Source organism: Phycodurus eques, chromosome 8 (genome assembly GCF_024500275.1).
Source record: "Phycodurus eques isolate BA_2022a chromosome 8, UOR_Pequ_1.1, whole genome shotgun sequence".
Taxonomy (NCBI): Eukaryota; Metazoa; Chordata; class Actinopteri; order Syngnathiformes; family Syngnathidae; genus Phycodurus; species Phycodurus eques.
This window is the reverse complement of record NC_084532.1, coordinates 17,308,632-17,321,861: the sequence shown is the minus strand read 5'-3', so window position 1 is coordinate 17,321,861 and position 13,230 is coordinate 17,308,632. Positions and strand designations below refer to the sequence as shown.

Below are 13,230 nucleotides of genomic sequence, written 5' to 3'. Positions count from 1 at the left end.
GTCTTGAGTGGTGTCTACAGTATAAAGGATTAGTGTGCAATGGGGTAATTTGTGGTGGGGGAAAACTCAACTGGCTGCATGGTTGCAAGGTCAATATTGAGTCAACAGCGTTAGCACAGTTCAACACCACTGCCAAGTATAATGTATAGTATTGTGAATTGTGGAATAGTGACGTCAAGTTACACAAGGTCAGGCAGCTGGAATCTGGTATGTCCAGTTATTCTGTTGAAGTCCCATTAGTTTAATCCCTTCACTCGAGCAGGACACGCATGGTTTAGCATGGTCTGAGGAAATTGGTGGTAATGTCAGACCCTTACCTGACCTATGAACGAGAAGACCATAGTACAGACAGCCAATTCATGTCACCATGCTGGTTGAGGCTAGCAGCTCCTGGTTAAATTGGGGATTAATATTAATGGGACACTGGTAGGTCAGACCCACATTGACCCTTTGTTCGCTGCCGCTTCTATTTCATGAGTCCCCATTTGTGCTCAAGTAAATGTAACGATCACAAAAATTCAATTGAAATGATTTATTAAGAAATATTACAAATGTGACAGTCTTGATTCTTAACTCTCCTTCCAGAAAAATCTGTCATTGCTTGACACAAACACCAAAGCAAACATGTTTTCAGTAACTGCAGCCACTTACATTATAAAACAAAAACTAATGTTTAGTGAGAAGCCTGGCTGTGCATGTGACCCGAGCACAGAAAAGGTTAACTCAAACTGGCACTGGTTGATGACTAGCTGTCTGCTACTATTTTTGAGAAATCTAGTGTATAAAAAATATAAAAAGGCCATTCAAGATTCCAAACACAAACCAGATTGTTTAAAATGAGAAACTAGGTTTTAAATCATAAGGCTCCATATCATCCACTTTAGTATGTGAGGAAAATGACAAACAAAACTTCCAATTCTCATCACACTTGCACTTTTTGAGTGACCAGTAGTCACGCAAAAAGAAAAAAAAAAAAGTTTCAAGTCTTAAAGAGAAAAAGAAAAGCACTAGGTGTGTAATAAATGTTGGCATATGACAAACAATATGTACAGCACGTAGAACAATGTACGCATTATGAAAAGGCTTCATTCGTGTTGCTTTGGGCAACAAGCCCCACCCCGCATAATAAGACAGTCTTCACTGAAGACCCCTCGACCAGGATCCACCTTCCCCTCCCACCCAAACATCCACTCAACACACACACACACACACACACACAGGATATCACGAAACACGATTATGTCACTTTAAGCCTGTTAGTTTGAAAAAGGGTATAGCGCTGTCACTCCGAAAATGGGAAGAGGACCTTGATGCAGTCGCTCCACTTGTCCGCCTCAGGGTTGTACACCTCCATTGTGTTCAGGAAGTCATTCCCGTCGAAGCCACCCACGGCGTAGATCGTGTCGCCCAGCATGACCACGCCCGCATTGCTGCGGGATGTGGTCATGCTGCCTAGCATTCGCCACTCATTTCGAGCCGGGTCGTAGACCTCCACACAGCGGAGCGCGTGGGAGCCGTCGAAGCCGCCGACGACAAAAAGTTTGCCTGGACAGCACAATGTGGATTACTGAGCATAATTTTTACTTTTTTTTTTTTTTTTAACAGTATACAGGCAGGTCAATTTAGAGTACCGCGCCTTCAGGGTGGCTCTGACGTCTACAAGGAGAGACCCAGCAAAAGTAAGAGCAAGAACAAAGGGCAGAAAGGGTCCACCCCACTGAGCGTTCACAACAATACCATGAACATTTGGGAAAAGGTTGAGGAGCCCCACTTGAGCTGTGAACTTACCGGCATAGACGGCCACACCGGCCCCCCTGCGGGCCACATTCATGGGTGCTATTAGGCTCCAGGTGTTGTTCTCAGGGTTGTAGCGTTCCACGGTGTTCAGGCAGTTCCAGGACTCGGCCCCTCCAATCACGTACATAAAGCCATCCAACTCGCACAACGCAGCCTGGTGCCGCCCTGAAAACCAAGCACCAAGTTATTAAGCCTGGACTACCACCAAAGACCGTCGCAATTGGAGCACAAGCTGCGATAACACGTACTGATGTTGAGGGGGGCACAGCTTGACCAGGTTTTGGTGACTGGGTCAAAGGCATCACAGTTCTTCAGTCCTTTTTGCCCACAGGGGTCTGACCCTCCCACAACGTAGAGTTTGTTGTTCAAGGAGCAGACGCCTTCAGAGAGCACAGGTGAGCCAGCAGTCGAGGTGATTCCTAAGAATGAATTCATGCGAGCCACGCCCACCTGCATTGCAGCGGTTTGTCCTGAGCTCGGGCACCTGAGCCCACTCGTCGGCGAGTGGATCGTACATCTCCCCACAGCTCAGCTCATCGGAATGTCCGTTTGAACCGCCGATCACATAGAGCTGTCCCTGTGGGGTACATATAACTGTTACGAGGTTCCCTACTAATAGTTGTCAACAGTATTAAGTTTCAAATTTACAATAATTAATACTGGATTAAGTGTAATGTGCTTGGCTTTGTGCGCAGTTGCTTTAAGGTTGAGCGAGAGTAAGGGGGGCTTGCGGTGCTCGGTTACCTAGGAGAGTGATGCGTTGCATGGAAGCAAAAAAAGAGGTGGCTCAACAGAGAAAATCACAACCAGAGTCTGTCTCAACTCATTCCTGTACTGGAGGCAAAATGGGAGAATTAGCCCTGAATCAGGAGCAGAAAGAGCTCCCAGACATTGGAGCCTCAAGGAAGACTTACCTTTGAAAATCTACTTTTATTGTTGGGTTTGGAATTTCCCCAAAAATTTATATCGTATTGCAGACATTCAAAATAAAATATGTTGATGTTTTCAGAGCGTGTATTATTAATTCAAAATAATTACCACCAACTTGCATACAAATTCTGGTCGCATCACTGTCATAAACCACTGTACTGGTTTTATTTTGATGGGTTTCTACTTCCTGTTGGCACTCTCAGCTGGCATTGGGTAACTTTTTGTTTTGTCAACTAAAGGACTTCATATATTCTGTCACATGGTGTGATGTTTGGCAAGGAGCAGTGAGTAAAGATGACCGCTATATTAGCTTCTTACGCAAGCCATTAACCGGCTAGCTACCTATAAAGGAAGTGTTAACATGACCGTTTGCCTATATTTCATTTTAGTGTGTCCATGATAGTTTTGGTCATGGTGGCTTTATATACGTGTTATTTCATCTCCATTGACAACTGGATAATATGTTATTAGGAGATAAAAAGCAGCATACCATCAGCACAGCCATTTGGAAACGAGCCCTTGGAGTTCGCATGGGCGCTATGAAGGTCCAGCGGTCCTCTTTGGGGTCGTAACACTCTACAGTCCTCAGACATTCCTCTCGGTTGTAGCCGCCTGTACGAGGTCAAAAAAAACAGTCAACCCTTTTGTACAGTGGAACTTCTATCATTCATTTACTTTAAGGCTTGGAAAAACTGGAGTAAGACCAACATTTTCTGGGAAAATGACAACGTGGTCATGTGGTGAGCTGTCGACTGCATGTGTTTTTACATTTACAAGATTTTTTGCAACATTTTGACAGCGGTAAGAAGAATGTGAAAAGAATCATCCACGGGAATGTACCGTGAGAACATTCTAAGCAGAAGACTGTCAGACTATTTGTAGTCACGTGGCTGCCTGAGCACAAGTGTTTCTTCGGTTCAATGAAGTAAAAGCTGTTGTTATAGGGAGTTCTGTTTACGAGGTTCCCTACTAAGTTTTTGAGGTTACGAACCTGGTTTATTTTGATGGGTTTCGACTTCCTGTTTGTGTCGTCTGTGTGCATTGTTGCTGGTCTGATTGGACTCTCAGCTGGTGTTGGGCAACTTTTTGTTTTGTCACCTAACGGACTTTGGCTATTCTGTCACACATTGTGATGCTTGGCAAGGAGCAGTGAGTAAAGATTAACACTATGTCTGCTTCTTACGCAAGCTACTAATTGAAAGGAAAGTGTTAACATGACTGTGTTGCTTTCATTTTAATTCACACTGTACCCCTCCTGACTTGTCATTCAAGTTATGACTGTTGAGAGTAGTTTGTTTCCAACATGTTAACTATTTATACTGAAGGTATTTAATGTGAACATGTTACACATTGCATCATTAATAAAGGTTTTTTATGGTGGAGACAGCTTTGACCGTTTTACTAGAAATGGAATTTATTCTCAAAAGGAAAATTATTTGAAATCAAAAGAAGAACAGATTTTGGTCAAACTTCAAGGTTCCACTGCCAACAGGATCGAGTTAATTTTTGTACCAACCTGCTGCGATGAGCCTGGAGTTGAGGGCTGCGGTGCCCAGGCCAGAGCGAGCGTAACGCATGGGTGACAGCAGGTGCTCCTCCAGCTCCTCGGGGTGGGCCTCAAAGCTGAGACTCTTCAGCAGGCAAGGAGTCGCAGAGGGAGAGGTCTGGGGGCTGCTGCGGCCGTGCAAGAAGATCACACACAACACACCGTCCAGCACAGCCAGACACAGGTAGGTGTTGTCTGAGGGAAACATGTTGTTAGCGACAACAAGAGTAAAGAGGAGTGCACAGTACTGTTAACTATGCTTACTTGTAGTCTTCTCAGAGGCAATATACTTCCACTCTCTCCTCGTGGTTTGTTTGGGGGCATTTGCTGCTTGGTTGGAGGGTGAAAGGCTTCCTGAGGAACTGCAGCTCATCGGTCTCTGGGTGCTCTCTCGTACCGGCTTCTTCTGCAAGAGCATAGCGCAGCTACAGAAGCCAAGCCCGCTCCACACACACGCACGCACCACAGGCCAACTGATGGCCAGCTCCAGCTAATCACACTTTAGCCTTCTCTTCATCAAGTTGGGTCTATTGTGGACACAAATAACCTCACAGCCGATCTAACATCTACAACGCTACGTAGCAGTCAAATCAAAGAGTCCAGTCTTCAGATGAACCACAACTGAAACTACACAAAAAGGTGAGAGACCCTCACGGCCAACAACGAGCAAAATTGTTTAATGTAAACTCAGACAGGCATTTATCAGCCACACTAAGTTGTTACATGGTGACCCAAAAAAAAGTTAAATGAACTAGACCTTCCACCCAGGCACAGGCCGTGTGGTATTTGCATGGCCAGGCATAAGATAAAATAAACACTGCAGAGTGTCTATTTTTTTTTTGTGCAAGAGAGCTCATCGCAGTGAAGTTGGGCACACTTGTTGAGTACCTGCACAAACTGAAGGTGGTCCTCCTCGCCACCAAACACCTCAGTGTGCCCCTCAATCATCAGCCCTCCATCCACCAACTTGTGATCAGGTGAGTAGTACAGCATTTGCACCTGGAAGACAAACAGGAACAACACACCCATGTGGCTGTCTCCATTGTAACACAGTAGACCCCGGCATAAAGGGGATTATAAGAGGAAAGCGGAGAGGGACAAAGTCCTTGAAATAGAGTTTCTTGGCTGAGGAGTTTCCTTAAAAGACACACACGACATCCACTGAATAATGGCTTCAAGAAGATGCAGTCCGGCAAGGGTTCTTCTCCTTAATTGCATCTAAAAACAAAGAGGGATCGAGTGAAGAGCGATGCGCTCTAGTCAGCAAAATCTTCTGTGAAGAATGAAGAATAGGAGGGGTTGGATATGTACCCTCACGTTCCAGTCTGCTGCTTGGAAACTGCTCCTCTTGAAGAAGCTGCTCATTGTGATAGCAGCCACAATAGGCAGTCAAACGCGTGGCAAAACATTGGTGGCCTAATGGTTTGCTGTCATTATCAATGGCATCTCAAAGGAAGTGTGTGTGTGTGTGTGTGTGTGTGTGTGTGTGTGTATATATATATATATATATATATATATATATATATATATATATATATATATATATATATGAAATACTGGAAATCTGCATGCTTTTTTTTGTTTGTTTTGCAGTTGCAACACTCAAAAGCCAATGTCAGATACTCTAGCAAAAAAAAAAAATGTAATGGAAAAATTGGTGAGGGATTGAAAAATGTTTTATCTGTGAGGGCTAATGTTCTGTAGCCAAATGGAGTTCTCTTCAACAGGATGCCTATTTGTGGTGTACAATTTGAATCGTTGGCCAATATCATCTTATATTTTTTCTTATATTACAGTAACAAATCTATTGGTTCGTCTATAGTGAGAATGCATGTGTGCAATAGGCATGGGCAGATGGGAGCACAGTGTTGCTTGGCTGCAAAGAGAGGCGGCTAAGGCAGTAGTGTTCCCCTCTCCTGTCTCTGACTCATTACCCTGGTGGATCAGTCGCAGCTCCTCAGTCTGGTCCCTTGCTGCTGCAAATAAACCTACAGGAGAGATAAATCAACGGGGAGGAGTGCCTATTAGTTCTGGAGCAAAAAAACATGCACCTCTTCAGATAGTCAAGTGGCAGTAAAACAGATGAATCAAGGGTCAAACCTTCAAGAATCTTTTCTCTGCGTTTCACAGCAGAAGAGCACTGTAATACTTAAATGGGGTCATAAGAAAATCAACCACAACCCAAAGGAGAAGAGCGAAAACAAACAAAACAAAAAAAACAAGAGCAAATAGGGGCTCTTTTGGTCTCACCTCTAATTTGTGGCATGGTTCAGGAATAGTTTCTTACTGCAAAAACCTCAACAAATCAGAGGGAAAGAACAATCCTGACATAGCAGCATGACAACAGCATGCTAACTCTATTTGAGCCCCCTTAATGACTTCTTAATGTCAAAAACAGGAGGAGTCAGAAGGGGGAGGGACAGGATGACAATCGCTCAGAGTTCAAAGGGCACACCGTGGTACTGACCTCCTCCATGAGTTGTTCCAGTTGCTCTCCATTCTCCCAGAGGCTACGCTGCACCCAGTTTAGCACCTTTGCGTAAAGCTTGCCATTGCTGGGCAGAGTCAGGTTGTCTTCTAGCATTACTTCCAACTTTGAACAAACAGTGAAAGTGGAGTTTAGTTCTCACAGTGGAGGGAAAAGGCAATTCCAACTCAGTCATCATAATGTGCTCATGGCCAAGTTACATTTTTCTAATAGGCCTTAAAACAAATAGTAGCCCTCTGAATTGTGAGGTTAACTAAAAACATAGAAAGGCAAGCTTGTGTTTAAAAGTACATTTTAAAGTCAGGTCACTGTTTTAAGTGTACTATCACAAGAAGGTATCACACAGTAACCTGCCAATGCAAATCCCTTTGTTGCAACATGTTCTGTCACCTGCCACAAATCTATTCACAGGAGGGCTTTACCTGTAGAAGGTGCAACATCATACATTATAATCTAGTTAAAAGTCAAACCAGTATACAGTAAATACAGAGCTTATCCATTGTTAGTCCAAGTAACACACTGCTGCTACCAAATAGTGTAAGAATGCAGCAGCGACAGTTGACAAGAATAAAACCATCAGAAATAGAGATCAGTCACTGAGCATGTATATTTGACCAGCTCGGTTGTAGCTGCTTAAGACGGCCATAAAAGTCCCTCTTGTGGTGCGGCCTCACTCCATGATTACATACGCCCTAAATATCTACAACTCCCTGTCAACACTTACAACTAATAAAGAACAATTGTCACAAAGACAACATGCATGTTTAGACAAATTATATTTCACCTTGAGGCGGGGAAGTTTGAGGAAGTCATCCTGTTCAGAAACCTCAACTAGATGGTCTTGGATGTAGGCATCCACTTTGGTCAAAACTCTGGCATCCGCCATTGAGCTGGCAAAGTTGCGAAAAGAAATGGCATTCTGCGAATCCATCTTAGACAACAGGTAGTCACCGCAAATCTGAGAAGTTGCAGAGGTGGAAATACAATGACAAATTCAATACTAAAATAGTTTCATATGATATGGCATTCCTATCATACAATGGCAAATTCAATACTATAATAGTTTCATATGGAATTCCTTAATTAGCTTTAGCTAAAGTTACACAAGCATCTAACAGTATTTCATAGCAAACAAACCTGCTTGACTCGCTCCATCTTGAACCTTTTGGCAGCAGTGTAAACATCCTTGACCAACTCCTTATCTGCCTTAAGCCTGGGATACAGAAAAAAAGTTTTATAGAGTACCTGTAAGTAAACAATATTTTATTACTGTACTCTAATTCGCATGTGAGGAAATCTTATCTCAATTTAAAGTCAAACAAAAAGTCAGTAACAGCTATTTACTGGGCAGTGTAGGCATAGTTGAGCAAGATCTCCACAGCCTCTGGGTCCAAGTCCTCAAAGGTGACATGAGACACTCCATGAGGTTCAATGTCACTGTTGAAGATCTCAAACAAGTATGGACTGCAGCAAGCCAGCACAGCACGATGGGCCATCAACTCATGGCCACATACCTGTCAAAAAAATTGTTTGGAAACATTTCTAAGTATTTTCTTACAAGGTGCACTAAATGTTAAAAGAGACTGAGACGCATGTAAACTCTCACATTCTGTTCAATATGCAAATTAATCACATGATATGAAGGCTACTTTCAACATACTGGAATTTTGGACCGTACCACTACCAGGGCACATTTTATTTTGTTTTTGGAGAAGGTGGATTACTATTTTTCTGGGTCCATCAAAGATTTATTGTGTAGTTATGTTACATCTGGATTTGAACACAGATGAAAAGCTAATTCTTAAAAGGAAAGGAGGAGGATACAAGGTCATTTGTAAGCCCTTCACTACTCATTTCTTATGATTCACAGAGTGACTCAGTGGCGCATTTGCCCGTGTGAGAGGGTGGTGTGGGTTTGCATTGAGGTCATACCTGCAGTCTAACATCGCAGAATTGACCACTCTTTCTCAAGGCGTTCATTTTGGCCACAGTGGAATCCAGGAAACTCTCGTCCTCAAAGATCAGATAACCATTCGGAATCATTTTGGCTGAATTTGGTTGGTCTGCCTGATGAAAAGTACAAATAAGTAAGTAAATGCTGCTCTTCTAGTGTAGATATCAATATTATTGGTCGTTTAAAATTAAACAAATACACACCATGAGTGTCATCCTTAATCAGACAATGTTAAAGCCTTTTAATATTGCTGACCAGAGACGACTAGGTGTCTGTAATTGTGCAGTCATAGTCTTACCTAATAGAGAATAAATCAAATTCAGGGAAGCGGCACTACAAGAGTAGAACAGGAACTGAAGGTAGGCAACAGGCAAAGAAGACAAGAGATTCCAGGGAGACTCCGGTCTTCTTCACTCAAGGAGCGGGATGGGAAAGTTGTCAGAAGAAATGCCAGTTGACAACACAGGTGGCAGCACAAGGGAGAGGGAGGGCTTCCACCCCAGCAAACTATCAGGCTTGAAGCGACTGTAATCAAGTCCTCGTGAACCCGTTGGCTATAGAGTTGTACTTATTCTGTGTTGGTCATGCATTATAACCTGGAGGAGAAAAAGAGAAAAAAAAAAAGGATTATAAACATTTTACAGTTCATGCCCTGTCATCAAGCAAATCTCCAAAATCCCTTAAGAAAAACATTAAGGAACGATGCTTCTCTCGCTGCATCTCACAGATCAGAAACAAAAGCTTGACTCAGACATCTTTACCTGCTGACTGATCCAACCAAGGCATTGCACTTATAAACTCTCTCTAAGTCACAATATTAGCAGTCGTCTCGCGACAGGCAAGTAAGTAATTCCACCTCAACACAAGTTCCTTGGCTGTTCCACTTTATAGGAACTAGACTTTACACCGGTCTGATCGGTATCGGCCAACAACAAACAAATGTAACAAAAACGTGGAAACATTAATTACTGTACTTGTACTTCCAGCCATCTAATAGAAGACCATTCATTTGTTTTGTCTGTCATTATGCCTCACTGGCATAAATAGATGAACAAGGATACATTTATTGTAGATATAATTTGAGCAATACACAGTAAATGAACAAGTCATTTAAATAGACACATTGCTCCATCTTGTGATCAGATCAGTTTTTTTAAACTCGCTGATCGACCCCAAAAATCCTGATCATGTAAACCCTAATTGTAAAATGATTAAATGTTTTTAGATTCATCAGTTGTCTGATAAAATATACAAATGCAGAACTCCTGATAGCCATGGTTAGTACATTAAGAAACCAATTCAGTAAAAGCATCTAAAAATATAGTTCAACACAGAAAATGTACTGAAATCCAACAACCAGCTTTATCCAAAATCAGACTACGCAGTGTGCAGGACTACAAACAGGAGAAAACAGCCCAGAAAAAAATGCATTAAGTGGAAAAAAGTGTACTGGGACATGATTATTAGAACATCAGATACCAAGCAAAGAGGAAATGCAGCGAAAATAAAATCCCATGAAATTGCTTGGATTTGGCACACCTGCTAAATAGAGGGGAAGAAAAATAAGTCAACATTTTCACAGGGGAAACCCATCCATCACGGCGTATACTTCGGCACACCATCGTCTTTTTGCAATCCAGTACATCGAATGTAGAGCAAAATTGGCACTGAAAGCTATGACTCTCCCAGTTTGCTTGTAGACGGTGGGAACACTGACCCACTTCTGACTGATTATGCAACTGCTCTTAGTGAATGGTGTTAGGTGCACTCCATCTGCTGCCTTGCTACCCTCCATCTGCTGCCTTGCTACCCTCGTCCCTCCAACCATCAAGTAGCCCCCCCATGCTTTGCCAGCAAAGCCCCACCCACAGCTACTTGGTTAAGTTAGCATTGTACCGCATTGCCACTGAAAAAAGGGTTATTTAAATTGTTAAACCTTGTGCAATGTTTGAATGAAGTAAGATTGGTTGGGGGGGGGGTTAAATAAAAAATAAAAAAATTGCTGCCCAGGAAGTTTTTACTTTTTGTCTTCATGGGAAGTAGTCAAGATTGCGCTGACTGTGACAAGAAAAATATTGACATTGGTGAACCTAACGACCAAAATATGTTAGTAACTGGAATGATAATGAGAATTTACTTCTGAGGTGTGTGTCAGACATTCTTTCACAGGAGTAGCTTCATGAGGTGTGTGACTGACTACCGGGGGAGGGGGAAGCGTAGGGAAGATGGGGGGAGTGGAGCCCTGAGAGCAAGTCAATGTTTCCATGCAACTAGTTGAGTACTTAAGTGCACATCTGACATTAAACTCGTTAGAGCCCCCTCCAGTGGAGGGGGAAAATCTACTGCAAGACATGTAGCACAGTTCTCAGTTTTGTACGCACTGCATCAATTTAACTCGAGTAAGAAATGTGAAGGAGGGCATTCATCTCGGATGCGTAAAATAATAATACACATTTTAAGAACACACCAATACTCGTCTAACTGGCCAGTAGGGACCCCTTCCAACAGCAAAATTGGATTATTTGATTTCTTATTTTAATAGGTTGATTGGAATAATACTTGGTTAAGATTATTTATAGCATTTCCATTTTTTGATGCCCTGGAATAATACTTGGTTAAGATTATTTATAGCATTTCCATTTTTTGATGCCATCCTGCAGCTGTCCAACCATATGATAGAAACATTATTTATTTAAATGCGAAATCATCTAGGTTATTTGAGAATTAGAGCAATTAGAATGATCTAAGTAGCCACCAGTTTCCGTTACGGATTACAAGCACAGCAGGACGGAATTAACGAAGGGAAGCCTCCACTAGAGGCTGGCTGACGGTAGGTTAATATTTAACCAACAACTCATCACATACAGTATTGTATAACTTTGTTGTTGTTTGTTTTTTCAAATAATGAGACTATGTTGATATCGCTAAACCGTGGCTAGCCTCGCTACACGTTTTAGCCACAATGGCCTTGGTCTGCCTTCCCCTCTACTCGACGGGAACGTGCGGGGCCGAGAACGCTTGGCGCTGTGCCACACATACATCCCGCCACTGCAAAAGCGGTTAGAGCAAGAGCAGTCTTGAAAACAAAACGGTGAAACATCCATCTTTAATAGCGCGCAAAGAATGCGATGGATGCTCTTGCTAGCAGTCCTTGCTAGCTACAACGGCAACCACGCGCGCGAGCCAACAAGAGTTCCATTTTGAGGCAGACAACGACGCATTATTAGACCCTTTGTCCGTTCTCGGCGCCATAAAATTCTCGACCGGCGAGGTAGGACAAATAAACGTTTATTTAGTGTGCGACATTGTCGGCGGCGGCAGGAAAAAATTAAAAATTTCCATTTCCAGCAGTCTTCGCCTTGTCGAGCTGAAGACATTTCCATCCATTACCGGGTGGTAGCCATTGCCAGTGGAGAAACCACACACCATTTTAAAAATTTCTCCACACATTTAACAGCAAACCCCCACACTGGCGCCTCAGTAGTAAAGGTGTGTGCGTGTGTGTATATATATATATATGTGTATATATATATATATATATATATATATGTATATGTATATATATATATATATATATTTGTTTTAATCTTACCTGAGGCGTTTGACAGCAGACGATATTAGACATATTTAATAAGAATTGAAGAGTTGGTCGGTTGTGTCTGAAGACAAGTGCAGGGCGGCTTCAGGTGCTGCTTGTCCGGCTGGGTGTTGCTTCGTCCTTTAGCAGCAGTACGTCCGCTCACTTTCTCTCCATTCACTCTGCTTGTGACGCGCAACCAGGCGCGCTCCCGACTAAACTACGCACGAGTCCCACCGTCTGTGACGTCAAAAAGAGGCGTGTTTCTTCAGCACATCCCTGGCGCTGAAGTGATGCAATATACGACGGATGACAAAGCCTGCAATTACGGGCAGCCTTGCAACGTATGATGGGGAACAAACACGTATTTTCTGTGCTACAGTCCGAGGCACGTACCATACGTGGGGGAAAAGTAGCTATTCATCAACAATATACAAATACGCAATCATGAAAATACAAATATTTCTATTTTAAATTACAAACAACAAACTTGTACTTATCTATTGAGGTGCAATACAAGAGCTGTAGGCCTATAAGTAATTCTTCCTGAAAAGATATTTCTCACTTTTCATTGGCATTATCATGAAGGGGCATCATTATGGGAGCGTTCGCGAAACGCCATCGCGATGTAATTCTGGCGCATGCGCATTAACATTGGTTGGTAGGAGTCCCATTCACTTTCATATAATGTTGGCTAAGAAACCTTTCGTGGCGTTTTTATCGCAGTATGCAAGTTTGGTCCGTTGATGTCAAGCAAAGATAAGCAGCAAAGCTTCTGTACAATAGCAGCAACCAGAATTTGCCTTAAATACGAAGTTAAACACAAATGTGTGCCAAATTCGTCCACCTGGCCTGACTGAGGGGATATATTTGATCGACAAGTTTTCATTTCGGCCTACGCAAAAGATTTAATAAAAGTCTACAAGTCTCTTGACGCA

General features: G+C 42.6%; 1 protein-coding gene across 2 annotated transcripts; it reads right to left on the bottom strand.

Annotated features, from left to right (window-relative positions):
* Window positions 1–517: 517 nt before the first annotated feature.
* On the bottom strand, window positions 518–12,530 carry ivns1abpa (influenza virus NS1A binding protein a). Of its 2 annotated transcripts, XM_061683749.1 has the most exons (15): window positions 12,308–12,530; window positions 9,014–9,311; window positions 8,694–8,828; window positions 8,106–8,275; window positions 7,899–7,974; window positions 7,546–7,719; window positions 6,741–6,866; window positions 5,162–5,272; window positions 4,538–4,679; window positions 4,244–4,468; window positions 3,218–3,339; window positions 2,248–2,374; window positions 2,046–2,177; window positions 1,789–1,962; window positions 518–1,545 (listed from the first exon to the last, which is right to left on the bottom strand). In XM_061683749.1, the coding sequence occupies exons 3-15, from the start codon at window positions 8,802–8,804 to the stop codon at window positions 1,283–1,285; spliced, it is 1,953 nt and encodes a 650-aa protein (XP_061539733.1). In that variant the 5' UTR covers window positions 8,805–8,828; window positions 9,014–9,311; window positions 12,308–12,530; the 3' UTR covers window positions 518–1,282. The 2 variants fall into 2 exon arrangements, with proteins under 2 accessions (XP_061539733.1, XP_061539734.1); XM_061683750.1 differs by lacking the exons at window positions 8,106–8,275; window positions 9,014–9,311; window positions 12,308–12,530 and having other exon boundaries at window positions 8,694–8,804.
* Between the last annotated feature and the right edge of the window lie 700 nt (window positions 12,531–13,230).

Coding starts and splice junctions, on each gene's coding strand:
- ivns1abpa (XM_061683749.1), bottom strand. CDS start 8,804: ATGATTCCGAATGGTTATCTGATCTTTGAGGACGAGAGTTTCCTGGAT. Junction 5,273..6,740: donor TGGAACAACTCATGGAGGAG/GTCAGTACCACG, acceptor TTTGTCTTCCAG/GTGCAAATGCTGTACTACTC. Junction 3,340..4,243: donor CTCCAGGCTCATCGCAGCAG/GTTGGTACAAAA, acceptor GACCTCGTACAG/GCGGCTACAACCGAGAGGAA.